Source organism: Artemia sp. Qi Xiang Cuo, chromosome 7 (genome assembly GCF_049724085.1).
Source record: "Artemia sp. Qi Xiang Cuo chromosome 7, ASM4972408v1, whole genome shotgun sequence".
Lineage (NCBI taxonomy): Eukaryota > Metazoa > Arthropoda > Branchiopoda > Anostraca > Artemiidae > Artemia > Artemia sp. Qi Xiang Cuo.
Window position 1 is genome coordinate 24,998,562 of NC_142800.1, and position 27,453 is coordinate 25,026,014.

Genomic DNA, 27,453 nt, shown 5'->3' on the forward strand with positions numbered 1-27,453 from the left:
TCTAGTATCGAGTGCCAACATGATAAATGCATTTGGGCTAACATTTGACGCCATAAACATTTGCTAGAACATCGGAATATTCAGACACAAAACTGTGCAAAATATTTTGTTTCTGTATAGTACGAACAACAGGTTATCACTGTCATGCATACATCTGAGAGATATATGTGTTGCTACATTTTATGGAAGTCAAAATTCTTCAAAAATGCATAAAAAACGCTAAAAATTTAGCTAAATAATCAATAATGATTTTATATTACCTTTTGTCGCTGGAAAATTTAGAAAAAAAACTCGATTTTAAGAACCAAATAAACCTAAGTAGTTTCGTCTTTTTTTTCTCTTCTTTTTTTTATCGGAAAATTACAAGTACGAAACCTTGCGAAAACTTTTTGATTTTAATTTTTGTATTGTGCAAAAAAATATAATTGTTACTATACATAAATAAGAGATTTCTCTATTATCACATTTTATGAAAGTCAAAATTCCTAGAAAAAGAGACGAAAAAAATGCAATCAAAATTTTTAAATTAGTTAAAATACTTAGTTCCATCTTTAAAAAAAGAAGACGAAAACTGTCATTGACAGATGGACATTTTTTTCTTGGCTGAGTATTTGGGAGAATTTGCACCCCCTGGAGTATTTGGTCTCCTCTTGACAATTATTAGTGCCTCATGTAAACTAATGATGTACTCAAATGAATATTTTTTTGCTTCTGACGCTTAGACATTTCTTTAAAAGCTTGTTCCGTCTATTTAAATTAGTTTTACTGAGCCTACGTGACAATTTTACCTACGAAATAAAACTTCATAAATATTTTTAGACCGCACTCGCAATTTTTTCTCCAGTTCCATTTTCTTGGCTTCGAGTCAAATCTTTTAAATCAATTTTGACAACTAATTGAGTGTCTTCCATCCTGAGATCAATAAATTTAGGAATTATTATTCCATCTCTGAAAACGCTGGAAATAGGGAAGGTCCACGAATATTTCAGAATGGGAAAGTTAGACTCCTAAGCAAAAATGGAAAGATCATTAACCTTAAGTGTCTGGATTCAAGCCAAGCCATTACAAAATAAAACGTAAATCATAAACCACTTTTTACGCGTTACTAAAAAGCATATAGAACGCGTAAAACATTAGCTAAACAGGGAAGAAAAATTGAGGAGGCAATAAAGCCCCTCAAATCCCAGAAGGGTCTTCCCATCTAAGAAAAACATTAGAAAAATTTGCAAATGCGCAAATATTCAGACCTAAACACAATATTTTTCCAAGAACCATATTCCTTTTAAGCAAACTATTGGTAAAATTTTGTTAAAGGCCACATTTTCGGCCCTAAGAACATCATTATATTTCAAGTAACAAAACAAGACCCGTACGTAGGGGGACACCGGCCCCGTACGTTTGTGTTAAAATTTGTGTTTTGTAATTGTACCTTGGACTGAAAGATTCTAGCGTAGGGGCCTGACAAGAACCTGAAGTCTTCAAGCACCATCTTCTCCAGACGCTTCCTAATTTTTACCCATGTCTACCCCCACAAAACTTTTTGCTATAGTACTAACTGACATAAGAAAAATATTTGAGGTCATGGCTTTGTTGTTTTTCTTAATCCAAAATTTGCTTGTAGAATATATATATATATATATATATATATATATATATATATATATATATATATATATATATATATATATATATATATATATTAAACGCCCTTAAACAATTTCTCCAATGTGAGAAGCAATTGAAGCAACAGCAGGATCCCAAGATATCCTGACAGATATATCCCAGGGATGGATATTTTGTACAGCTTGTGACGAATCAAACTGAAAAATATCATTTATTGTTTTTATCAATCATAAGTGAAAAAAATGTTGACAGAGGGAATTCCCCAGCATATTGCTCCTGGATGCACTATGGCACGTAGCTTACTTTTAAACTAGGTATTAAGACTTTAATATATATGTTCCCAGGGACGTACGTGAGGGGGGGCCTCCGGGCACGCCCCCCCCCCCGAAATCTCACGATTTTTTTCATTTTCCCATAATTTTCTGATTTTTCTCACAGAATAATGGGTTTGAAGGATTTGCCCCCCCCCGAAACAAATTCCTGCGTACGTGCCTGTATGTTCCTCTCCATTGACACAGTTGTTTAATGGATAATTTATACCAAGTAGCCATATGTTGTCTTTTCCGCACTTGAAAGACATAATGAGAGGATTCCTTCTCAGTGCTTTTGTTTATCATTGATTGTCCTAGTAGTGGAACTTTAAACATTTCCAATGTTTATTTTTTCTCTCCTTGTGATTCCACTGTAAATCTAAGCAATTAGCTTTACTAGAAAAGCTGGTGGGATATATAATCCGCTTAAAGTGCTTTCTACATTGTAAATTCATGGGAGAGGGAGGACTTTAATCCGATTTTCTCAATTTGTCAATTTTTCTGGTCATTCTACAGTAGAACAATATCTATGGTTACCATTCTTTGGGGATGTGGTGGCTTCTTTCGCTTGGAAAATAAGAGCAAAACGTTTAAAAAAAGATTTAAAAGACAATTCAAAAACATAATGCTAAATAATAAATAGATACGCATCAAATAATGGACAATAGCACAAGTAGGTGCATAAGCAAGCGGTCTTCGGGCCTAGGAACCCAAAAAAATCTCGGGTGCTTACGATTTTCCGAAAATTCCCAACTCCCAGAAACTCCCAGTCTTTCGTCAAATCTGCCCTTCCCAGAAATAAGTTTCTGCGCTCGTCTTGAACATAAGTGAGCAAGGAATCGTATTCCAATAGATCCACAAATTTAATGTCGAAAAAAGGATGAAACACTAAATTAATTTTTCTAACACTTTTCAGAATAAAGAAAAATTGTGCATGGCGAATGATAACTTAGTATATAAAATAAAACCAAAAATATGTTATACTAAACATCATTCGCATCAACTGGAGCAGGGGGCACTGGAGGGGCACTTGACTCAATATATTTTGAAAAATATTTTATTGGGGTGGGGTGAGAGGTGTTTTCATCGGAAAGACTTTCTTTTTTCATTGAAGAATTTGAAAAAAACAAGATTTTGCCTCCCCCTAGGTTTAGAAAAATACATTCCCTTCCTTTATTTTCGTGAACTGAAGCCAAAGCTTTATAGGACGACTTTCAGTACATTTAAATTACAAAATAGAGAATCCTTAGAGGATCAGCAATTAGGATACCAAACATAAACTATAATAGAAAACTAATCGTATTTAAAGTCTGTATACGATAAAACACTTTACAGTTTTCATTTCATTCTTAAAATTTTATAATACGAGTGATCCTAGCTTAGTGAGTAGCAGCCTACATTATATTTCGGTCCGTAAGGGAAAGCTTAATTCTTAAATAGGACTACTCCTAGGTCTGCTAGCAAGGACTGCTTAATTTGCTTTTTCCTCGAGTGCAAATTGGGTTGGGGGGGGGGGAATTTCCTCCATAGATTCTTCATCGCTAACTATAGGTATCAAACGGCCTTAACCTCCTGGGACCTGGTGTCCACGTCTGTGGACACCCCCATAAAATATTTTTTGTGCAAAGGCCTCGACATCTAGCAAAGATTTCGTTGTTTCAACGTGCTTTTAGGACCTGGAAAGCCATCTACGATTTTTTTCAGAAAGTTTCTACGACTTTTAGTGGTGTTTTTACAAACTAAAAAAGGCTAAAATAAGGAGATGAAAAAAAGCAAAGGTAAGAAAAAAGAAAAAAAAGTGGTGAGAACGAGTTCTGAGAAAAATCAGGTGTACTCTCTTGATTGTAGACAGTGCTTAGATAGTTTTAAAAGCAGTTAGTTTGATAAGTGCCTTCTTTTGGAACTTGGAAAACCTCCATGTCCACGTCTGTGGACAGGCGGTTCCAATTGAGTAAAAAGCTAGGGTTGATTTTTTCGTAGTTCAAATCTTGATTCTAATGGGGATAGCAGAAGCCAATGATTGTTTCATTTACTAAATTGGCAACAACCTAGCCGCCACTCACCCATAAGAAATCACCACCCCCATAAAGTGTCCCCACCCACGCCCATTCTGTTTCCCATACCCTTTTCTTCCTTACTTTATAAAAAACTTTTATTCCCTTTTTTGCAAATAAAATCAAACAAAATCACCTCCCGTAAGTCTGCTAAAAGTTAAACTATTTTGTATATATTATTTTTCATTGTTGAATATTTGGTTATTCTATTTGTTACCCTTTTTATCTTTTTATATTATGACCTTAAAAATATTTTATAGTTATGACCTATATTTATGACTTTTGTATTTTGTATTTTCTGACTGTTACCTGTCGTGTTTTCGTTACATTGGTAACTATGTGTTGTTATTGTATTATTTTGTTATTGTATTTTTTTTTACTAAGAAATGCAAATTTGGTCCACTAGGGTTTGTGATAGTTCTTTTGCCAATCTCTATCTATCTATCTACCTATCTATCTATCTAGCTAATAGTTTCAAGCTTACTGAACCTGTTCCTTTATTGTAGTTTCCCTTGATGACGCCCTTGGAATGCTCGATGAGAGTGACCTGGACCTCTCTGATTTAAATGATGATGAGGAATTGATAAAAAACCACTCCTTGTCGTCTTCAGACTGTGATGGTCAACTAGCTGTTGCAGCCATTCCTTCATCAGGCAGTTATTCTGTTCTTCCAGATGTTGAAAATGAAGAATCTGATGATGACGCAACCTTAGCAACCCGTGCCAAACGCTTGAAGGCTGACAAAGTAGCAGCAACCTTTTCCTGGAGGAAGTCTCGGCGGTTCAATAATCATCGTGGCCCGGACGTGGGCCCCGCTCATTTCCAGGACCACGACGATTGGAGTACAGAACAATTCTTTTTGCAATATTACCCGGAGAGCTTCTTCGAACGTATAGCTTTTTGCATGAACTACAACTATCAGTTGGCCAACCACAAAAGCTTGAATTTGACTCCAGACGAGCTGAAAATTTTTGTTGGCATTGTCATCCTGATGGGGAACCTCAAGTTTCCTCGGATCTGCATGCACTGGTCTGGGAAGTTTAGGGTGGAAGCCATATCACAAAAGATGGCTCGAGACAGATTCTTCACAATCCGGTCAAACATGAAGTTCGTTGTTGATTCAGAAATCTCAGACGAAAAAAAAACAAAAATAGGCTTTGGAAGGTGCATCCGATCCTTGACAACTTCAGGAATATCTGTCTCTAGTTGCCACGTGACAGGAACTGTTCAATTGACGAACAGATGATACCCTTCCAGGGTATGTCGACTCTCAAGCAATATGTCCCTAACAAGCCCAATCCGGTTGGATTAAAGAATTTAGTCCTTACCAGCTCCTCAGGGCTGATACTTGACTTCCAAATCTACCAGGGAGCCTCCACCCTGGGAGAACAGCTGGTAGCACATGGCTTGGCAGCTGGGATTGTACTGCGCTTGTCTGAGACCCTACCAGAAGGTGCATACCTCTATTTTGACCGATTCTTCTCGTCTGTTAAGCTCCTCGACATGCTGGCTGAAAGAAAAATAAATGCGACCGGAACTATCATGAAGAACCGTTTGGGTGCCAACGGCCCAACGCTTTTTACCGAAACAGAAATGAAAAGAAAGGGCAGAGGAGCCTCTGTCATGTCTGTGCGCTCAGATAGAAAAGTAGCCGTGACCCAGTGGTATGATAACAAAATAGTTCTCCTGTCTTCAAACTGCAAAGGTATAGAAGAGGAGACAGAGGTCAAACGGTATGACAAGCGCCAGGGGTCTTACGTGCAGGTCAAATGTCCACAAGTAGTCTCTGACTACAACACCTACATGGGTGGGGTCGACCTTGTGGACCGCGTGGTCAGCTATTACCGATTTGAGACGCCTACTAAAAAATGGACTGTGCGTCTGTTTCAACATTTTGTGGATGCTGCACTAGCCAATGCATTTCATGAGCTGAAGGGCCATAGCCCAGAAGTTTTTGGTGACCTCAAACAGCTCATTGATCTTCGTTTCAACGTGGCCGAGTTTTTGCTCAATTCTGGAAGCACAGAGTCACGAGGTCAAGAAAATAGCAACGAAGAGCCATTGGGTGAAACTCAACACCGTGTTTTGAGTGTGAAAAAGAGGGCAATCCCTCCACCATATGCCAGAGTTGCACTGCATCTACCAGAATTTTGTGACTTGGCGAATGCAGCCCGGTGCAGAAGGCCTGGATGCTGCAAAAGGTCAAGATGGATGTGCTCGCAGTGTAAAATCATTCTCTGCTTGACACGAGACAACAACTGCTTCTAGAAATTTCATGAAGAGTAATGTTTTGTTTTCAACGTTTTGACATATCTCTTTTAATAGACGAAACAGACTTTTACTATACACTTAGCTCGATAGGGACCCAGTGTCCACACCTGTGGACATCCTCCAGAGGGAGAGATGGGGTGGTCAACTTTTTTTAGTTGATCAATGGTCAAAATGATTTTTTTAAGTCAACTACAAAGAAATGAACATAATCAGAAAAGTATTTCTATGGTCAGGTCTCAGGAGGTTAAATTATTAACAATGCATCTTCATAAATTTAGGGAAACTACTTATCTTTATTCTAGTGTTCAAATTCGTAGATAAGGCCTAAACAAATAGATAATTACATTAAAAAAATTAATTTGAAACCATCAAAGTAGCTTAAAGATTTTGGAATTTTTTGACTAGATTGTCTGTTCCAGTTACAAAAAAAGAGAACAAAACTCAAACCAAACCGCTAAACTCTGCAGGAGGGCGAGAAATATACTATTTTTTAAGGGCGGCGGGGGGGGGGGTATCCAGACACATCCAATACTCTTGCCTTATGGTTCATAATTTTGATATTTGTCCTATAGTTCCCCTGGGTTTTGCAGTTTCAGCAATTTACCCCCCCAAGTGGCTGATCCAGGGGGTATCAAATACCATTCTACAAACCTATCGAGCAAAAAAAACAAAAAAACAAAAAATGGTAATCCAAATTTCAGGTACTCGTCCCTTCCCAAGGTTCTACATCCAAAACCACCCCCTCCCCCTAAAAAGGAAAACATCCAGTGAAGGTGCCGTACCTAAAGGTAACTCATGAATTAAACTTTTTTTAAGTTAAAGCTATTGCAGGTTTGTGTTGTCGAATTTTTATACCAAGGTATTTTAGATTCTATAAATTAAAATTTTAGGATGGAGTCTTTGTATCTCTCCCCCTTCCAGGTGTAGTACTAACACTGAGAAAAGTTGTTAACATTTTTGCGCCTTCCTTGCTTTCACAGTGTCAAACAAAATAAGTTTATGACTAAGTTTATTTTGACAATTTTCGTGTTCCCAAGTACACTTGGGAAAGTATCTCTAGGAAAAACAGAGACAAGTTATGTCCTGCAAATGTCATTTCCCGAAGTTCATCAACTTTTGACAGACAGTCGTAAACTGAGCATTCTCAGTTTTTCACGTATTCTTTTTTGACCTAGTACGAGTCGAATTAAATGAGTGAAAAGTGGTTTTGATTTTCTGATATCCTTAATGACCGTCATGTCAGGAATAATATCCCTCTAAAGTAGATAATAAAAACGAAACGCCAAGGTCGTTACGGTTAACTCGTGACACGCAGAAATGCCACAAACGATGTAAAACCTTCAAAAAAAGTCGTAACAAAATAAATCTTTTTATTAATATAGCATATTTTTATAGGTTAAATGCAGGGCTGTATTAGGGCAAGGAGGATACCACGTTCAACCCCCCGCCGAAATATTTATCTCGTAAACTGGTGGAAAAAATGCAGGTAAAATCTACTTCTAAACACTAAGAAAAAACCTCACAAAATCCTTTGGAAAATCCCCCACACAAAATTTCCGCTAAATCCCCCCCCCTTTCCCGAACAAAACTTCTTTTAATAACCCCCTCCTAAAACGAAAATCCTAGATACGGCCGTACTTATGTGTAACTCTGATCACAAGGTACCCAAAATGCTTGACATTTAGGAAGGATTAGGAGATTATTAAGAGGCGAGTCGGGTGACCCAAGCCCTCTTAATGCCCAGAAAATAAAAATGTACAAGGGTGTCCTCTCGACCAGGTACACATACTCAGGAAGAGCGGGCTTTGGGGCCACACAGCCACGAGATTTTTACGGCATGTCCTGTGATTTCTAATATTTCCCTTAAAATTTGCTTTTTAAGTTCTTTTTTGAGTCACTCCCCCCCCCCCCCTTTCAGAATTCTATAATTTCTGTTAACCGAACTTCGTTGAGGAGCGTGTCAAGGCCTTTTAATGAGCGTAAAACTGTATTAACTTCGAAATTAATACATTTTAAAGTGTGGCCTAATTTTGGAGCCATTTTTTGCTTTCGCTTACTTTATTATGTGGTTCTTTCGGAAGAAAAAACTTTCTCTGGAGAGGCCATCTAAATATCCTTAGGGTAAGTCCCCACTCTCTGTGTACACATATGTACGTGAATATATACCTTGGTGGTTTTGTGCCTTTATTTGTGTGCGTTTCTTTTAAACTCTTTATTCGTTTAATACGTGGTTTAAAAGCAACTATTAAGGCTTCTAAGAGCTAAATATTAATTTCAGTGAATTTCTGAAGTAGACTATAGCCAAGATGAAAAAAGAAAACGATACCTCGCCTACCCAAGAGCTTTAAATACCCATTATCACTTCAATGTTTAAGCGAAGGAGTGGATCAACTGATAAATTCTTCATGGAAAATTTGGTACTATCCCATTATGCGGGCCTCTCTAAAAAGTCAAGTTTGGTTAATGCTAATGAAATAAAATAGGATGAATATACAATAGTTTAGAAACAAATTTGGGCTATATATTTGCACATAAGGGGGGGGGAGGGGGGTAAAGCATTGCACATACTAAATGCGTAGCCTAACCTAGGTAGGCTACCCCCCCCCCCTAAACCCAAAAAAAAACACAGTTTAATATCGTATACGCAATGAAAACCTTGCTATCATTGCCTACTCTATAACAGTTAAGACGTCAAAAACAGGTTTTATCATTGCCTACTCTATAGTGATTAGCCGGAGAGGCCCGCATAATGGGAGAGTACCGAAAATTTTACTGTTTTAATGTATCTTTGATGCTCATAATAATAAAATGAAATACATTTAAGGAATAGGAATTTTTAGCGATGTAAGAAAACAATCTCCAAAACACACTCTTCAAAACACATTTGCCGCGTTCAAGGTCACAGGTTCAACTCCCATTGACGGCTTATTTTTTTCAGTAAACGCCAATTAATTATTCAGAAAAGCAACAACATCTATCCGAGTAGCCTAAGCGTTTCTACCAAATCCTAAAATATTTTCAAACACCTTTGTGATACCCAGATATGGTTCTGTGGGAGTCTCCGTTATTTGAACCCTATGTCCCGTTTATTTTTACGACAGGATGGTCAACTATAAGCTTTTTTGTTTCGCTCTTCCTCTTTTTTCTGTTTTGCATACATGCCAACATTCTCAGCGCTTACCATCAAAATTGTCATTGGTAAAATATATATACTTTGGGTAATGATCAGTTACTAACAAGGCTTAGCATCAGGAAAATCATAGCTTATATATTTCTGGACAAGCTTAATATGATAGAGTTCTTGTTAAGCACGCACAGAAACGATAATCTGACCCTGGTGAACAAATCGCATGAAGATATTGTGGTTAGTTTTTAGTCGTACCAACTGAGTAAGTATTTAAATTAAAATTGACACGCAAACTAAATTTTTAGCCTTAAAATTTGGCTTGTTTCACACCATTTTATGACCCTTCCTTCACTCCGTTACTTGTGATAATTAGAAGAAAGGTTTTTTTTACAGATGTCAAAGGTAGGATTCATTTTCTTCAGAAATCAAAGATACACACGCATGGAGGTCAGGGTAGGATTGGAACCCGTATTCTCCAAAACATTGATATTTTCTATTTTTCTTATATTTTTTTTATGTCGACATATTTTGTCGATTTATAGTATTTTGTCAATACTGATATAATAATATATATTATTGACAGCAGCGGAAGTGGAGACTGAAAATTCACCCTCCCCTTCCCTGGGATGCCAGAAACATCAAAAACATCCATATTGGGGAAAATATATATATATTTTTTGTAAGATAAACTTTTCTCTCCCACCCTTAGGCAATTTTTTGTAGAGTTCCTCCACCCTTGGATTATGTGGACAACCCTGATATGTTACAGGACAAAGCTATTAATACAACTTTATATACTATTCTTGACTTCAATTCTTGCTGTTCGGGAGTTATTTAGGCCCTAAAAATTTCCCACAGCCTAAAGGCGGCATCGCTAACAATTTCGAACTTCTAAAGTAACAGCCAAAGACCATTTTCCAAGCTGATCTCAAAGGGAAGATCAGCAGAGCAATGTACGTTCAACAGGCTTGATTTCCTTGATCTTCCCTGCTTTACTGATTCTCAGATTAGCAAACAGCTTTTGGCCGTTTTGGAAAAAAAGGGCTAGCTTTAGATACGGATTACTCCTGCCCCAGATATAATTTAGGTGTTCAGGTTGTAGCCCACATTTTAGCAGAGTCCTAGCAGCTTTCTCTTTTAATAATTTTTTTAGAGCAATGCCCTTGAGTTCCCGGGCAACTTTAAGACAACTTTAAAAAATACAATCTTTCAAATTTGTAAATTTGGTAATGGGGTGGCATAGAAAAGATAGTAATTTAAGTTTTTTTTTTTGTGTGTGTGTGTGTGTGTCTGTGTCATTGTTTGTGTGATGGAGAGGGGAGAGAACATTATAGTTCACATTATTTATCTCGATTTATCCTGTGATGTCTCTTATCATACATTGGCCGTGTTTGGTTTATGGTACATTTATTATTATTGGTGTTATAACTATTATTATTATTATTATTTAGCTCAACAGTGCAAAAATACTGAATAGAATCTTAAAGGGATGATAGCGACGAATCGTCTTGAATCATTTTCTCAGGGGCACCAATTCACGAAAATGGTAGGAAGGGGGAAGAATTGTTGGTATTTCTCAAAAATGTTTTTAAAAAGGTATTTTTCCGAATCAAGCAGGACAATCTTGTTTTTTTTTCAATTTTTTTTAACAATAACACCAAAAAAGGGTATTTTTCAAAATATAAGAAGAGGGAATCATAATAAATTATTACTATTATTATTATGCTTATTTCAAATCTTAAGGCATAACACTGACGAATTGTCGTTAAAAAACAAAATTGCAGTCTCTTTGATTTAATAAACAAGAATATCATTGTTTTTTTTTTACATTTATCTAATCATTTAGACTCGTCCAAAGTTTTCACTTGACCGGACCTCTCCCCCTAATCTCCAAACTTCCGAGTCTCGCTGAGTCTGCTTACATCGTACATCACCAGGAAATGACTGATGACTGGATCCTTGTAATTGTGCAAATAGACGCGCCAGGATATCCCTAGAGCTTTATCCCTTCTTACTTATCGGGAATGAGATCCGAGAATATGGAAAACTTTCTACAAACAATGGATGATGGGAAAATGGGGAAAAAAAATCCATGGGCTAAGCATGCCAGAAATACAAAGCATAGCCTTGATTATTTACTTGTCGGTATTATGTTACACTACTTTGATCCTAATGTTTACTTAATATTGTGTTGATTAATCGTAAAAGTAATAATTAACTATGATGCTGATTTTTTTTTTTTTTTATCGAAGTAAAAAAAAAAAAACTTATACGTGTTTAAAAAAAAAACTTAAAGATAGTATCTACGATATCTCAACGATTGAAATCGCCGGAAAATTAGATACAGCCGAATTCAATCTGTTTATTGAGGAGAATTTGCGGGCAAGCTTTTTTTCAAAAAAAACTTCTAAGAAACTTTATGACATATACTGAATATATGCTTGGGCGTTGTTGGTGTGACGGGTTAATGGAAAAATTTTCAATTTTTCATTTATTTATTTTCTCTTATACTTTATCGTGTGATGGCGTTAGATGTTCATGTTTGATCGGTCAGTTAATTACTTTTTTTTCTCCATTCAGTGCACTAGAGTTTGCTCTTCTATTGGGCTCTGTGTTATATATATATATATATATATATATATATATATATATATATATATATATATATATATATATATATATATATATATATATATATATATATATATATATATATATATATATATATATATATATATATATATATATATATATATATATTAAAAAAAACTGAATCCAAGTCAAGACTCTTATCCCTCTATAGCAAACTTCTTAACTCGGATTAATTATAAACAGGTGCACGAAGTAAAGACCCTTAGCAAAGAAGGGGATGAGGATCGGGGTAGTTTTTTATGGATTTGAGTAAAATTAAAATTTGTGTACTTTTTACATTTTAACATATACAATTTTACTCTTTATCTATTATTTTCAAGGAAGCGGATACTTTACATGGATTTAAACGGGGAGAGAACCCCAATCCCCTCTGTTTGTGTGTGCTTATCTATATCTCTAACATTTTCCATTGGCCAATATATCATACATTTTTTAGGTAATTTGACCTTTATTTACGTTTTCTCGAATTTGGCGCCCCTAAAACAAATTATTGCCAATGTAGCTAACTTCAAGCCCCCCAAACGATTCTTGAACAGATTACAACGCCTCTTCAACTTGAGAGTTGAAATAATAATCGTAACACGTAAAGTAATCTTTTTCTCATGGATTCTTTCAACAAACAATTTTGAAAAGAAGGTTTTCAGGAAATTTTCTATAGAAGCAAGACTCAAAACTTTTTATGGCAAATATCTGGAAGTGAACTTCTTAGAGATCTTTTAAAATGTACTTTTCACTCTGCAAAGGACTTTTGGTTTCTTAGTGGTTTTTGAACTAGTGTTTATATAATATGTTTACCCCCCCCCCCCATTTCTATCAGCCATGAAGGCTTTGTGGGGAATAGTGTCTCTTGTTTTTTATATATAGGCTATTTGTGAACAAATCACCATCTATGTTATTTCATGTTCGCTTTTCTTTTTAATTTCCAAATATTTGCAGATTTTGAAAAGAAGCTGCGAGCTCGTGTCAATTCCACTTTTACTCTTTTCATCTTCTTTGACTGTTCTTATTCATGGTGTTAAGATCTAATTTGAAAACTGATTCAATATTAATAATTCAGACCGTTCAATATTTTCTAAATTTCAATGAGAAGATTCTTTGCTACACATTTGTTTCTTGTTTCTCTGATATATAACAAACACTTGTAGATTTGAAAAGAAGTTGTGAGTTCGTGTCAATTCAACTTTTACTCCCTTCCCTTGAAATTACCTTCCTGATCTCATTCGCAATTTGCACTGGATTTTATGGGTCTGGTGAGTGAGTCTGTTTGGTTTCTGAAAGTGCAATTTGGAGTTCCAAGTCATGAAATGAAAGTGATTCCAGCTGTTAAGTTCCAGTCTATTCGCAATTCGCAAGGACTTTTTCCGGAAAGAACTTTTTGAACATGTTACATGAACGTAGCTAAGAAATTTCTCTATGAGAGGACAGTCGGTCAGTTGGGGGGTTGGGTGGGGTGGAACTCACTTATCTTCTTTCAGAACTTGGCTCTGAGTCCCTTCGAGGGTTGTTCTAGGGGGAAAGGAACAATTTAGGTTAATTGTTTTCAAAAATTAAACATAAGTAATAAATCATCTTGGAGGCAGTTTAATCTTAGAAAAAAAACTAAGGGATATGGCAATTGAGATCAAGTAGCTATTATATACCAATTTATATATTGAAGGAGGGGCGATATTATTCATTAAAGCTTTTTCACGAATACTGGACCTTTCCAGGTAGGATTTTTTTCCCGACAAGAGGAGTTAGTCTTTTAGCCACAGATTTGTGAAGGAAATGATCAGGCACCAGCGAATGTATTTGTCTACGGCCAATCTTATTAGAGGTAAACGAATAAAAACGATAAGAGACAAAAAAACAAGACTATTTCAAGGTGTTTGGGCCCAGAGCCTCCTTTTTACTGCATGGGTACCTGGAGAGAAATAGGCTACAGTGAAACCCAAATACAAAGGGTTTATGTGGATATCTGGAGTATTTGCGAGTCTGACAATGCCCCCTTCCAAATATCCAGATTTTAATGAAATTTTCATAATTTAATAATTTCCATATTACTATTTCATATTTACTATTTTGTATTTTTATTTTACAAATATGAGACACATAATTTTCTGAACACTTTTCTGGGAAATGTTTTACCTCAAGACTAAACCCTTACCCTGAAAAACCTTTTTTATTTGGTCTAGCAGGTTATTTCTACTCCCTTTTCTGAGAGATTATTAACCTCTGTCCCCCCTCTCCTAGCCTTCCCCTAAGACAAACTAGTTATAGTTGTAAATACGCCTCGCAATAGTATAATTATAATAATACAATTAGGTTTCACAGTAAATTTCATTAAAATATAAATACTTATGGATATGTAACTCTTAAAAGCTTTACGAAAATTCTAGGAACACACTGGTAAAAATCTGTCTGCCTCACATCTCGTTCCAATGCAGAGATAAATACTATCCTTTGCTAAGTATCCCTAGAATAGTCTACTTCAGAAATTGACCTTTCCAAAACACCACTCGGGCGTGTGAAAATCCCTACTTGATTGCGTTCCCTTTGGAACAAGATATCCCCGGGTGGCGCCAAGAGGGATGCTTCCCCACAAAGGGGGGTTATGATAAGAAATAAGTATAGCAAATAGTAATGACCTTTCGCCAAGGGAATTAGCTCAGTGAAAATATAGCATCTCATAGAACATAAAATACAACACATAAGAGAAGATTCTCTCTCGCATACCGTCATTTGCTGGTTAAGAAATAAACGAGAAAACATGGAGAATGGCAGGATGAATATAAAAAACAAAGGAAAGCAAGAAAGAAAAGAAAGAAATGCACATGAAAACATATCTTTCTGGCTAAATAACATTTTTCAATATCAGAGCCAAGGCCTAATCCAGGAGGTGAGGGTAGAGGGTTTGGTTCCACCACCAAATGTTTGGCTGACTCGTAAAAACGTTACAAAAATGCATTAAAAAAAATGATACGTTTTTGAAACCCCCCCCCCCCCGAACAAAAATATTTGTCTGCTAAATATACAATACTGTCAAATTGCGGGGAAATTTCAATATGGAATCTATAACACGAAATTACAGTTTTACGTTGCAGCCGTCAAGACATAGTGATACCTGAAACTTTTTACACGACACGCACGAAGACGTTTGCCTCAAAAATAAGTGAAATGTCGATGGAGGTATATAAGTTTTTCAACTCCCCTTCCTTTCCGAAGAATTTTAAATTAAAAAGAAAAAGACAACACGGGAAGATTAGCTTTGAAGGCTGAAGGCCCCAATCCTATGTATGCTCGCTTTTGACCCATTCCTGGCATTCTAAGTCCCTAACACCGTTTTTTTTCCTCTACACTATCTTGTTTATTTTTAGATAGAAATCATGAACTTCTTTAAGTGGGACTCGTACTCTAAGATCAAAATGGGCCCAAATGGCTCTTGTTGGACCTATCTGTCATGAAGATTGCCCTTAATATAAGTTTTACTGTATTCAAGCACACATGAATCAATTAATCTCAATCCCTTAGGAAACTTGGCAAACGGATAAGTCGAATATAGAAAACACCAATCAGGTAATGCAAAGAAATTCCTTAGAAAATCCCGCATATTAAAGTTATCTTCTGCCAAGAAAAAACTTTCAATAATAGGAAGTAACAGCAAAAAATGTCAAGCTCCCAATCGCTATGGAAACTGAAAATGGGGGGAGTGGACCCATAATTCACCAGACAAGCGCGAAAGGGGAAATTCTTTCTGACACAATATAAGAGAAAACGAAAACCTTGTTCAAATCAGCTCGGTTCTCTAAAATGAGAAGGAAGAGAAAACTTTCCCCTGGAATCTAAAGACGTAGACACCAAGCTAGTATTTCTTATTAAGTCAATAAACAGGGAAGGCAATATTTCCCCCTTTTATTCACCTACTTTAAGTTTAATTGGTATACACGTCAACGAGCAGTTCCTCCTTTAAAGAGGATTCTCTTGTCTTTTGTTTTATGATTTGGTTTGATATCATTAAAGTAAACCAATTTTCACGTTTTTTCTATGCCTGAAACGCAAACGGGAAAACTTGAAGCCAATAGTTGTTATTTCTTTCCTTGGGGAAGGTTGGTACTATTTTAGCAGTAGGCCAAAAAAAGCCTTCTGAAAAAGCCTATAGTTCTTAATTATATCCTTCGTAAAATTGGTACATTTTACCTTATCCCCCCTGATATGCAAATATATAACCCAAATAATATATACTCCATGAATTGTCCACAGGCCAACACTTTACTTTAAATTAATTTAACGGCAAACAAGCAACGCCAACTCCAACAAGCGACGGGAAATTCATGGAGTATATGAAAATTGGGTACTTGTAGATTAGCTGGAACCCACGCGATATATTGTATACGGAATATGCTTAAGAGACTAGTCAAGCGGGTTTCTTTCAATAGAGAATTGGATTGCAAACAGTGGTTTGTTATTGTTTTTACAATATTCAAACTTTGTTTTTTTGGGGTTTAGGGGGAAAAAAGTACGTAGGTTAGGTTAGGTTACGTATTTAATATAGCCTATGCTATGCTTTACCTCCCCCCTAATTTGCAAATATATAGCCTAAATTTGTTTCTAAATTATTATATTTTCATCATATTTTGTTTTATTTCATTATCATTAACCAAACTTGGCTTCTTGCGTGGGTTCCAAGTAATTGACAAGTACCGAAAATTATGTTATATATTTGCTCGTTAGGGGGGTGAAGGTGGTGGTAAAGTAACGTGATATGCTTTTAGGAATAATATAAGTAAGTATGGTACTTTTGTCTATAGCCACCACACTCAAGATCTTGTATCGCGAACATGAGACAATAACCGGTTTTTATGGTATTTATACCAGACAAAATTAGCTTCGGCCCGGTGGAAAACTACACTGTAGCTATATTTTAATTAGATATTTAGTTGGTATTTTGGTTAGGTTAAGTTAGTTTAGATTACGTATTTAATATAATGCGGTCTGGGCGGCCCTCCCCCCTTCTATAATTCTTTGTTGTAGTTTTCTTAATTTTACTGATAAAGTATTATATTTTCATCATATTTTGTTTTATTTCATTAGCATTAACCAAACTTTACTTCTCGACAGAACTTGAGTGTGGTGGTTACAAGACACAAGTACCGCAGTTTTCAGAATTTTGTAGCGTTTCTTTCTGGAGGGGCCAACCGCTAAACTATACCGGAAGGTTATTTACAGTTTAATTAGCTCTGCCTTGTGGCTTTAATAAAATTCAATTGAAGTAATTGACTTTAAAAATTTCAAATGACAGGAATATTTGACAATTAAATATATACATTGTTTTTTTTTTTTTAGAAGCCAATTTAATTATCTCCCCAACATTTTTTCAGAGGCTACTTCTACAATATGGTGCTAATTCACGAAAATATAGAAGAAGGCAAGGAATATTTCAGAACCTAGAGTAACAATTGTACCCCCCCCCCAAATAGTATTCTTATTTATCTATATTAACAAATAAAAGACCTTGAACATGAATTCCACTAAACAATTCATATTAGATAATCAAAACCAGCGAAATATCTTCTCTGTCACCTTCCCTCATTTATTTTTTAATGGGGTCACCAGAATTGGCAACTGGGTTGTTCAAATAAAAAGTAAATGACTTACCAAGTCTGATGTACAAGATACGTCTGTGTCATGTCCCTCCCCTAAGGACGATCATAACCCTGTGTTATTATTATCTGAATCACACATCTCTGGTATTGAACTATCACGTTCACAGAATTAATAGGGGCCACAGGGATAAATAGAATATACCGATTTGGCAACTGAATTACTCAAATCCAAAATAAGAGACTTACCAGGTCTGATGTACTAGATCCATCTGTGTGAAGTCCCTCCCCTAAGGAGGCTCTTGCCCCTCTAGTATTATTTGAATCAACCGAGTCTGATTTCAAACTATCACGTTCTTAGGGTTAATAGAGGCCACAGGGATTAATAGGGTATTTGGCAATTGAGTTTCTCAAATCAAAAGGAAGAGACTTACCACGTCTGGTGTACTAGATCCGTCTGTGTGATGTCCATCCCCTGTGGAGGCTCTTGCACCACTATTATTATTTGAATCACCTAAGTCCGGTTTTGAACTATCACGTTCATCTATCACTAAATCTATTGGCATTTTACCTTTTAGGCAGCTTATATATCTGTGGCAAAAATTGTCACATAATTCATGAACCTAAAAAGAAAACAACGATGAATAAAAGATGATAACGTAAAAAAAAGTAAAAATTAGAATACATTTTATTTATATCATAAAATTTCTTTGAGTTATTCTACAAAATACGTAGATATATAAGTAACCATATGGATTTGGTAAAAAAAAAAAAAAAAAAAATGTAAATATATCGGAAACCACGATAGAAAGTAACTTTGACATTGTTTCTAATGTAAAAAAAGTAAAAATTAGAATACATTTTATTTATATCATAAAATTTCTTTGAGTTATTCTACAAAATACGTAAATATATAAGTAACCATATGGATTTAGTAAAAAAAAAATTAAAAATGTAAATATATCGGAAACCACGATAGTAAGTAACTTTGACATTGTTTCTAATGTAAAAAAAAGTAAAAATTAGAATACATTTTATTTATATCATAAAATTTCTTTGAGTTATTCTACAAAATGCGTAGATATATAAGTAACCATATGGATTTAGTAAAAAAAAAAAAAAAAAAAAAAATTAAAAATGTAAATATATCGGAAACCACGATAGTAAGTAACTTTGACATTGTTTCTAATGTAAAAAAGTAAAAATTAGAATACATTTTATTTAAATGATAAAATTTCTTTGAGTTATTCTACAAAATACGTAGATATATAAGTAACCATATGGATTTAGTAAAAAAAAAAAAATTAAAAATGTAAATATATCTGAAACCACGATAGTAAGTAACTTTGACATTGTTTCTAATGTAAAAAAAAGTAAAAATTAGAATACATTTTATTTATATCATAAAATTTCTTTGAGTTATTCTACAAAATGCGTAGATATATAAGTAACCATATGGATTTAGTAAAAAAAAAAATTAAAAATGTAAATATATCGGAAACCACGATAGTAAGTAACTTTGACATTGTTTCTAATGTAAAAAAAAAGTAAAAATTAGAATACATATTATTTATATCATAAAATTTCTTTGAGTTATTCTACAAAATACGTAGATATATAAGTAACCATATGGATTTAGTATAAAAAAAAATTAAAAGTGTAAACATATCGGAAACCACGATAGTAAGTAACTTTGACATTGTTTTTAATGTAAAAAAAGTAAAAATTAGAATACATTTTATTTATATCATAAAATTTCTTTGAGTTATTCTACAAAATACGTAGATATATAAGTAACTATATAGATTTAGTAAAATAAAAAATCAAAAATTTAAATATATCAGAAACCACGATAGTAAGTAACTTTGACATTGTTTTCTAATGTAAAAAAAAGTAAAATTAGAATACATTTTATTTATATCATAAAATTTCTTTGAGTTATTCTAAAAGATATGTAGATATATAAGCAGCTATATAGATTTAGTAAAAAAAGAAAAAAAAAATTAAAAATGTAAATATATCAGAAACCACTATAGTAAGTAACTTTGACATTGTTTCTAATGTAAAAAAAAAGTAAAATTAGAATACATTTTATTTATATCATAAAATTTCTTTGAGTTATTCTAAAAGATATGTAGATATATAAGCAGCTATATAGATTTAGTAAAAAAAGAAAAAAAAATTAAAAATGTAAATATATCAGAAACCACGATAGTAAGTAACTTTGACATTGTTTCAAAGTTATTTACATCGTTGTTTTCGAAATATTAGAATATATTTCATTTATATCATAAAATTGAGCAAACGGCTAAAATATTAGAGTAAAATAGAATAGCCTACTATCAAAAAAGCAAAATAAACCAAAAGTTAAGATGCTCAATAAAACAATAGAATTGAAAATAATTAAAAGATGATTGTTTGCGTCTTAAGACATTATTTCTTTGGGTTATTCTACCAAATAAGAATGAATCCGAAGGGTAAAAGGGTTGAACCCTTTTTCTACCAAATAATTTCACTCAGATAAAACCCACAGGTTAGTGCTACTATTTAAAAAGATTTCTAAGCACCTATCCTTGTAAAGCCCTTTGAGAGCCTTTAATAGAAAGCCTGGACTGAAAATATAAAGGTCGAACAGAAGAAAAAATCGGCCTGGCGTGAACTTAAAAAAAATAACAACTCTATTTTGGTTCTTTTATCCGCTTGACAAATTAAGTCAAGGAATTAATATATATTGTTCCGTCCCTCTTTTATTTGCGTGTGGTCTATGCTGTTCACTGGGCACATAGATGGCCTTTGGACCTAGTACCCTCTGAAATCTCCAGATATTTACGGTTTTCCCACAGTTTCTTTCATCATTCATATTTGACCTATTTTTTTTTTTTTTTCATTTAAGGCTTCCTCCCCTGGTACTATTTTTCGTATGTACCGATTAATTTTAATTCGGTTCTGTAAGGGACCTAGTCTAAAGCTATTTTCGTACCCTGGGCGACATCAAAATGTGTCAATTCACAAAAATCTAAGAGAAGCAAAATTCATATTTCATGATCTAGAGGAGAAATTGGTCGTTTTATCAATTTTTTAGTGAAAATATAAAAAATCCATTTTCAATGAAAATATCCCCAAAAAGGTATTTTTCATAATCCAGGGGCAAAAACAATTCTAGGGGGAGAACACCCCCTCCATTACCCCTCCCCTCAATTGACACCACTGGGCGAATTGCAATAAATTAAGCACCTTTTCACCCATCGTTGTATTTACCTATTAAAAGAATGTCAAATTTTATACGTTATAATTTTTATATGTCAAATTTTTACCCATTAAAACGAACGCAGGCTAAACCTGATTTTTTTTTTGCGAAATTTCAAAAAAGTAAAAGGAATGAAAAGTCTTCGAAGTAACATTCTTTACAGGCAAATTCTCCATTTCTTTGTGTTTTCATCACATCCCATGAACGATTCTTTTATGCGCAAAGACTTAATGAAGAACTGCTGGGGATAGTTGAATTCAATTTAATTCTTTTCCAATCAGTTCTGTAAGGGACCTAGGCTCAAGCTATTTTCGTTTTCGTTTAATTACGAATTCCCTATAGGCGAAATGCTACAAATTGCGTCTTGAGCTGTGTCAGGTAATCCAGCTGTTATAAGCGGAACAGTGATTAATGACCTTAATCTCTACAAAGAAGATTGTCTGGTTAAAAAGATGCTTGCGGTCTTAGGCCCTTAATTCTCTCTTTTTTTCTAGGGGTTAGTCACCGATGTTAGGAAAAATACTAGATAAACAATTTCCTTCGAGGTTAAAAATAGGACCAATATTAAATATTCACGAGCAGTTAATTACTGGTTGCTTTTCAATTAGTTTTTTTTTCAAATTTTAAGAAGAAAAAAGACACAAAACCTTTAGAAAGAAATTTATTCCGGCAAGGCCGTATCCAGGAGGGGGGGGAGGGGGTTTGAGCCCCCTCCCCCTAAATGTATTTCGTAAATGTTTTTTTGTAAAAACGTAACAAAAATTGACGTAAAAAATTTTGTATGCATTTTTTTAGTTTTTTTGTGTAACCCCCCCCCCCCCCCAAAAAAAAAATTTTTTTTAGTAAAACCCCCTCCGAAAAAATCCTGGATACGATCTTGTATTCCGGGTTGGGGGTTAAACAGTTAGGAGAATTGAAAAGAAGGTTTATTATATTAAAATACAAAAAAACACACATTAATAATCGTGGAAATTCTGGTGTTTGAAAGGGGAGGGCATTAAGAACTTTTTATAGATGCATGCCAGATTTGATGCATGACATGTCAGTTCAATTTTTTCTTTTACATAGCACAAATAGGAGCTTTTCCTGACTATAAGATAAAATATCAGGTTTTCTACCATCTTCTATCCCCCCCCCCAAGAGAAGAATTACTCCTCCCCCCAGAAAAGAAAAACGAGCAAGGTGTCCGTAATTCCACATAGACGTGTAGAATTTAAGAGGAATAGAGGTTTTCTTTTTTCCTAAGGAGAAATCTAAGGATTTAAAAAAAGGTATTTTAAAATCCAGACGTTGGAATTTTTGACAGTTTAGCTTGTTTGTACAAAATATCCAAGAATTTATCATCTCTGTCTTTGTGCAATTGATGCACATTAAATTGCAGTTCATTCAACACAAAAAAAAAAATCAACAATTCTTCTCTTTACTCTGTCTTTTGGATTTTGATAATATTAAAAATCCCTTCATTTTGTTTTATTTTTGATTTATATTACCTCTAAAAAACGATTAATCTGCAATATCATAAAATATTTACTGGTTTTCACAGGACCACAATGTCAAATTCAAAATACATTCTGAAAAGAAAATATATCTTAATTTTGGGACAATTTGTTCAAATCAAGATATTCCAATCCCACCTATACTTCGAATTAAAACAAAAATATCTACAAGTAGACAACGAGGAATCAGGTTACTCATAATTTATCATAATATACTTATATTGTTTTAAGTTATATTTCATATTAACAATACTTATATTTTATGTAAATACTTACATTTTTACTAATAAATTTATTCACGGAGTTTTCAAGTTCAAGATTTGTAAGAGTTCCTAAGATTAAGAATTTTTTCGTTTCTTCGTCTATAAGCCTCAAATAATTTTATTTTAAATTTGAATCCCTTTGGAAATTTTATCATTATTGTTTCAATATCTAAAATAATTACTTTTCAATGCTAAAATGCAATTTTTGAATTGCACAATGCCCTGTTGAATTCTTTAGTTAGGCTACGTTTAAAATGAAGAAAAAAATAAATTAAAGCAAAAGCTTTCTCTTTAATCCTAAATTCATTAGGGCATCGACAACAGCACAGCTGAAACCGATAAAATAAAATAATTTTATTATTTTTAATATTTAAAATTAATTTAATTTTAATATATAAAATTATTTTTAAGAGCTTTACTAAAATAAACAAGCTGAAATAAATTAAAACAAAATCTTCCTTCATTCAATACAGAATAATTTAATGCATGAATAAGACCAAACCTGAAATAAATCAGGTCATTTTGTATAGTGAGGTTAAAAAATGAAACACATTAACTGAAATAAATCTTGAATAAAAGCGAAAGGTTTTAAAAAAAGGCAGAGAAAAATGGTATAAGCTAAACATCCGTTTTTAAATGTATGGCTAAAGGCGCAGACTTGATCTAATTTTCAACTTCCCCCTTTCACTAAGTTTATTTCAAGTGATTCTTAAGCATTCTGTAAAGCATGTCGAATGGGGAATTGAATCTTTTCTTCTCCATTATCTACTCCCATAATCTGTTCAAGATTGCTATAAGCGACCCCCTGCAATACGTGATCAGTTTTTTTCCTCTTTTCTCCGAAGTTTTATAAAACGAGTTTCCAACAGGTTTTAATCGATTTCTTAAAAAATGCTTAAATAACTTACTTTTTCTAATTCCAATAAGTGAAACCTCAAAACTTGAATAGCCTGAACCATCTGAAACGGGAAATATAAAGATTTAATGCATATTATGATGATGTCAATTCCTTTAGTATGGATAGTAAGCGCTTACCAGTTCAGAATGTGGCTGGAAACTTGCTACCCAAGAATGTAACAAGATTTTTTTCGATAATTTGATTACATGTCCGTACTTAGAATATTTTCTTCTGGGTTTCTACTTTTACCATTCAAATATCAAAAGCACATATTTCCCCATTTCAAGGAGAAACAACCTTTATACCCTAGGCATGGCCTTGAAATAAAGAAAAAAAAAAAAATCAGACTTTTAAGATTTGAGCGCCACTCTCCGTTTTCACGCTTATGTTACTACCCTTACATACAAAAATTATAAGTTTATGTAATAGTAATAAGTATATAATAGTTTAGAAACAAATTTCGGCTATATATTTGCACATCAGGGGGGGGGGGCAAAGCATAGCATATATTAAATACGTAACCTAACCTGGGTACCTTTCCCCCCCCCTAAACCTAAAAAAACTAAAGTTTTAAAATTTTCGATGTTATGACGGTTCGAGGTTCTGACGGATTTTTTTTGTCGATGTTATGACGGATTTTTTACTGCTCCTGACGTTCGTGCTCCTAACGATTTGATGTTATGACGTCTTCCCATACAAAGATAGAAAAGGCGTGGATGTGTTATGGATGCGTGGATGTGTTTGACGTCTTCCCCTACCCAGATAGAAAAGGCGTGGATGTATTATCCCCCTGACCCCCTTAAAAAATCGAAACTGCATCATTTTTCAAATAACGTCCATCATTTCCCACATAATTCGTCGATTCTTTGCCTTTTTAAAGGTACCTCCCCCACTGTTTGGGTCTCACTAAAAAGATTTCTCCGTATAGGTCCGAATCGTTTTTTTTTTTTCTTTTTAAAGTTTTTACTGCCTTTTAAGTTGGTTTAAGAATAAAACAAAGCAAAATACAAAGATGTACTCACGTTTTTACAAGACTCAATCAATTATCAAAGAACTTGAAAATTTTGTCTTTTGCTTCTGACATAAACACAAGGTGGGCTCTTCAAGTCCGTTTTCCCTTCCCTCCAAAACTCAGGATTTTAACAAACACGAAACGGTACTTGTCCATTATTCAGAACACACCCATGAATTTTGATCTGCAAGATCTAGTAAAAACCGGTTTAGGTTTCTGTATTCGGAGACAATTAGCTGAGTCTCAGTGGAAAAACTACATTGCACGTACATTTTAATTAAATATGTAATATATAGAGTTGGTATTTTGGTTAGGTTATGCTACATTTTGCATGCAACCCCGCTATACTTACCCCCCAATGTGCAAATATATAGCCCAAATTAATATCCTATCTATCTCCCAATGCGTCTCAGTTGTTCCAACCCGTGTACCTTTAAACTGAATCAACTTGGGTGTGTTCTGATTTATGGACAAGTACCCGCCTAACTACATATTTTATTTATGTGTTTTTCCATTTTTCTAGAATTTGCCCCCCCCCCCCAGCTCCCTACGAAATAAATTCCAACCTAAGTGCCTGGTTTGTTTTCTCCTATGATATCGATATTAATTTCGATATCGATTTCTATCGATTAATATCGATTAATCGTTATTAAATTTCGTAAATTATTTTTGGCAATGCTGTATTTACCTGCACGTTTTTTAAATATATAAAACATATACACATTACGGATTGGTACATTCCGGTCAAAGCGTAAAACGTTGAAGTCAAATAACAAACCTATTTAAATCATTTGGTCAAATTAATATATTAAACATTCAAACTGAAAGTTTAATAGCATATAAATATTATAGATTAGGTACTTAATTTATAAACGATTAAGTCAATTCATCTACCATATTCAACTTGAAAGATTTGTTTCACCAGGCCTGATAAAAATCTTTGTAAACGTCAAATAACAAGTATCTGTATCAATAAATCTGGACTACATGACCCTTTAAAGATTTCATTTAACAAACATTGAGGATTTTACTGCATTTGACAGATTTCACACGAAGCTACTAGAATGAAGCCGTTGTAGTATTTGACATAGTAATTTTTAAGCCGGATTAGGCCTTGCATTTGCCCAAGCTTAAAATATTTGATAGGATTGACGTTCATAAAATGACCAATTCCACATTGCTGACTTGAATAGTCTTTATTTCCCTTTCAAAACTTTATAATTGTCGGCTGAACAAAACACAAGTCTGAACTCGATCGCCAGACTGCAAAAAAAAAGAAAAAAAAAGAGATACTTAACGCCTTTGGAACCAGTATTAGGACAGCGGAATTTTGCCAAATCTGATTTATTTGGAATTGATTGATACTATACAAGGCACGTACACACGAATCTTTTTCAGAGAGGGAGGACAAACACAAATTTTACTTGATAAATTGAATAAGTAGTACCCAGGCACTTGAGAAATTTTAGGATTTTGGAAGAGCCCCCACCTGGGTACATTCCTGCAGTACATAACTGTCAGTTTGTCTTCATTTGGCTAGTAGTTAAATGTTGGCTTTCAGCCATTCTGCTCTAGTGGATTTCTGAAAATATGAATTTTTTTCTGAAACAAAATTTGGGACTATAGTAGCGTGAAACATGTTCTACTTAATAGTGCAAACAGACATGCCTTTTTGGCAGTTTTACCTTGTTGGAGTAGAAAAGTAGCAAAAAGCTGAAAATTGAAGTCATTCTTTAGTCTAGACGCAGTTTTCAGAACATTGACAACGAACAATTTGGGGCTGTATTGGACAACTTAACGGGACAAATACGGCAACCCTGACCGTAAACTATTGCAGCTTGAAGCTCTAATAATACTGGGCGTACTGTATTTTTAAATGATAAAATGAAAAGCATAGTTATTTCTCAGACGTCAATAGTATATACAGCGGCAATGGCGAATTCCATCTATTTCGACAATGGCAAATGATCATCTATTTGGCGAATTCCAACTAGAAACCAATGAAATGCAAATAACATCAAGCGAATAGTCCAGAAATTTTCAGATATGACCTGATGAAAATCTTCTTTTGTTATAATTGCCTTTAAATTTTCGGAAAAGTGCTGTTGTTATTTTGAGAAATGCGTTCCCTATCAACAACTGTGTCAGTGTGTGGGCCTGAATGATGTGATGTGGTTTTAACATGAAATAATCTGTTCATTCTATACACCTTAAAATACTATTTTTCATCGCTAAACAGCTAATAGTTTAGTTTAAAAAAACTGAATTGTGATAACATGACAAACGCGAAATCAGGGGCGGATCCAGGATTCTTTTTTTTTTGGGGGGGGGGGCAAAATAGGGTGATCGATAAACTTGCGTTAGGAGCAAGTTTAATTAACGCAAACTTGCGTTAATTAAGTAAATTTTACTACCTAAGACTACGTTAGGGGGCGCCCCCTGGATCCGCCACTGCGCCAAATACCACGATTAATAAAATCAAAATGATAATGGCCTGATCTAGTTTAAACTTGCGATAGTATATTGAATCTATGTCCTAAATTACCTATTTTTGCTGTATTAAATAGGTAACAACTTGTGTTTAAATTTAATTTCGTTTTTATATAAGCCCCATGTGCTTGCTTTATCTTATTGATGGATAAATTTCCCTCAACACCGAGTTAACAGAAGTAATAATAAAATAAATAAATCATACAAATAATACAACAATAAATAAATAAACTAAATTCTTTTAAATCAAAAACTAATAAGTAAACTAAATAAATAAATAAACAAAAACGCAAAGCATGAACGAACTCCAGTTTAAATATAACAGAAGAATCTAAACACTTCAATTATTCGACCCAAAACTGATGTCATTGCAGTTTCCACACATCGCATAAACATCTCCCCCAGAGTTTCTGAATATAAAACAATGAAT

The 27,453-nt window shown here is 34.1% G+C and overlaps 1 protein-coding gene across 1 annotated transcript in view; it reads right to left on the minus strand.

Moving 5' to 3' along the window:
• The window catches only part of hth (Meis homeobox homothorax), a 225,812-nt gene that overhangs the window by 165,068 nt on the left and 33,291 nt on the right, over window positions 1-27,453 (minus strand). The window contains exons 5-6 of the mRNA XM_089092120.1: window positions 23,532-23,582; window positions 18,052-18,240 (exon numbers count right to left, since the gene is read on the minus strand). Of these exons, the coding sequence (XP_088948246.1) occupies window positions 18,052-18,240; window positions 23,532-23,582 (240 nt within the window). The remainder of the gene's footprint in view (window positions 1-18,051; window positions 18,241-23,531; window positions 23,583-27,453) is intronic.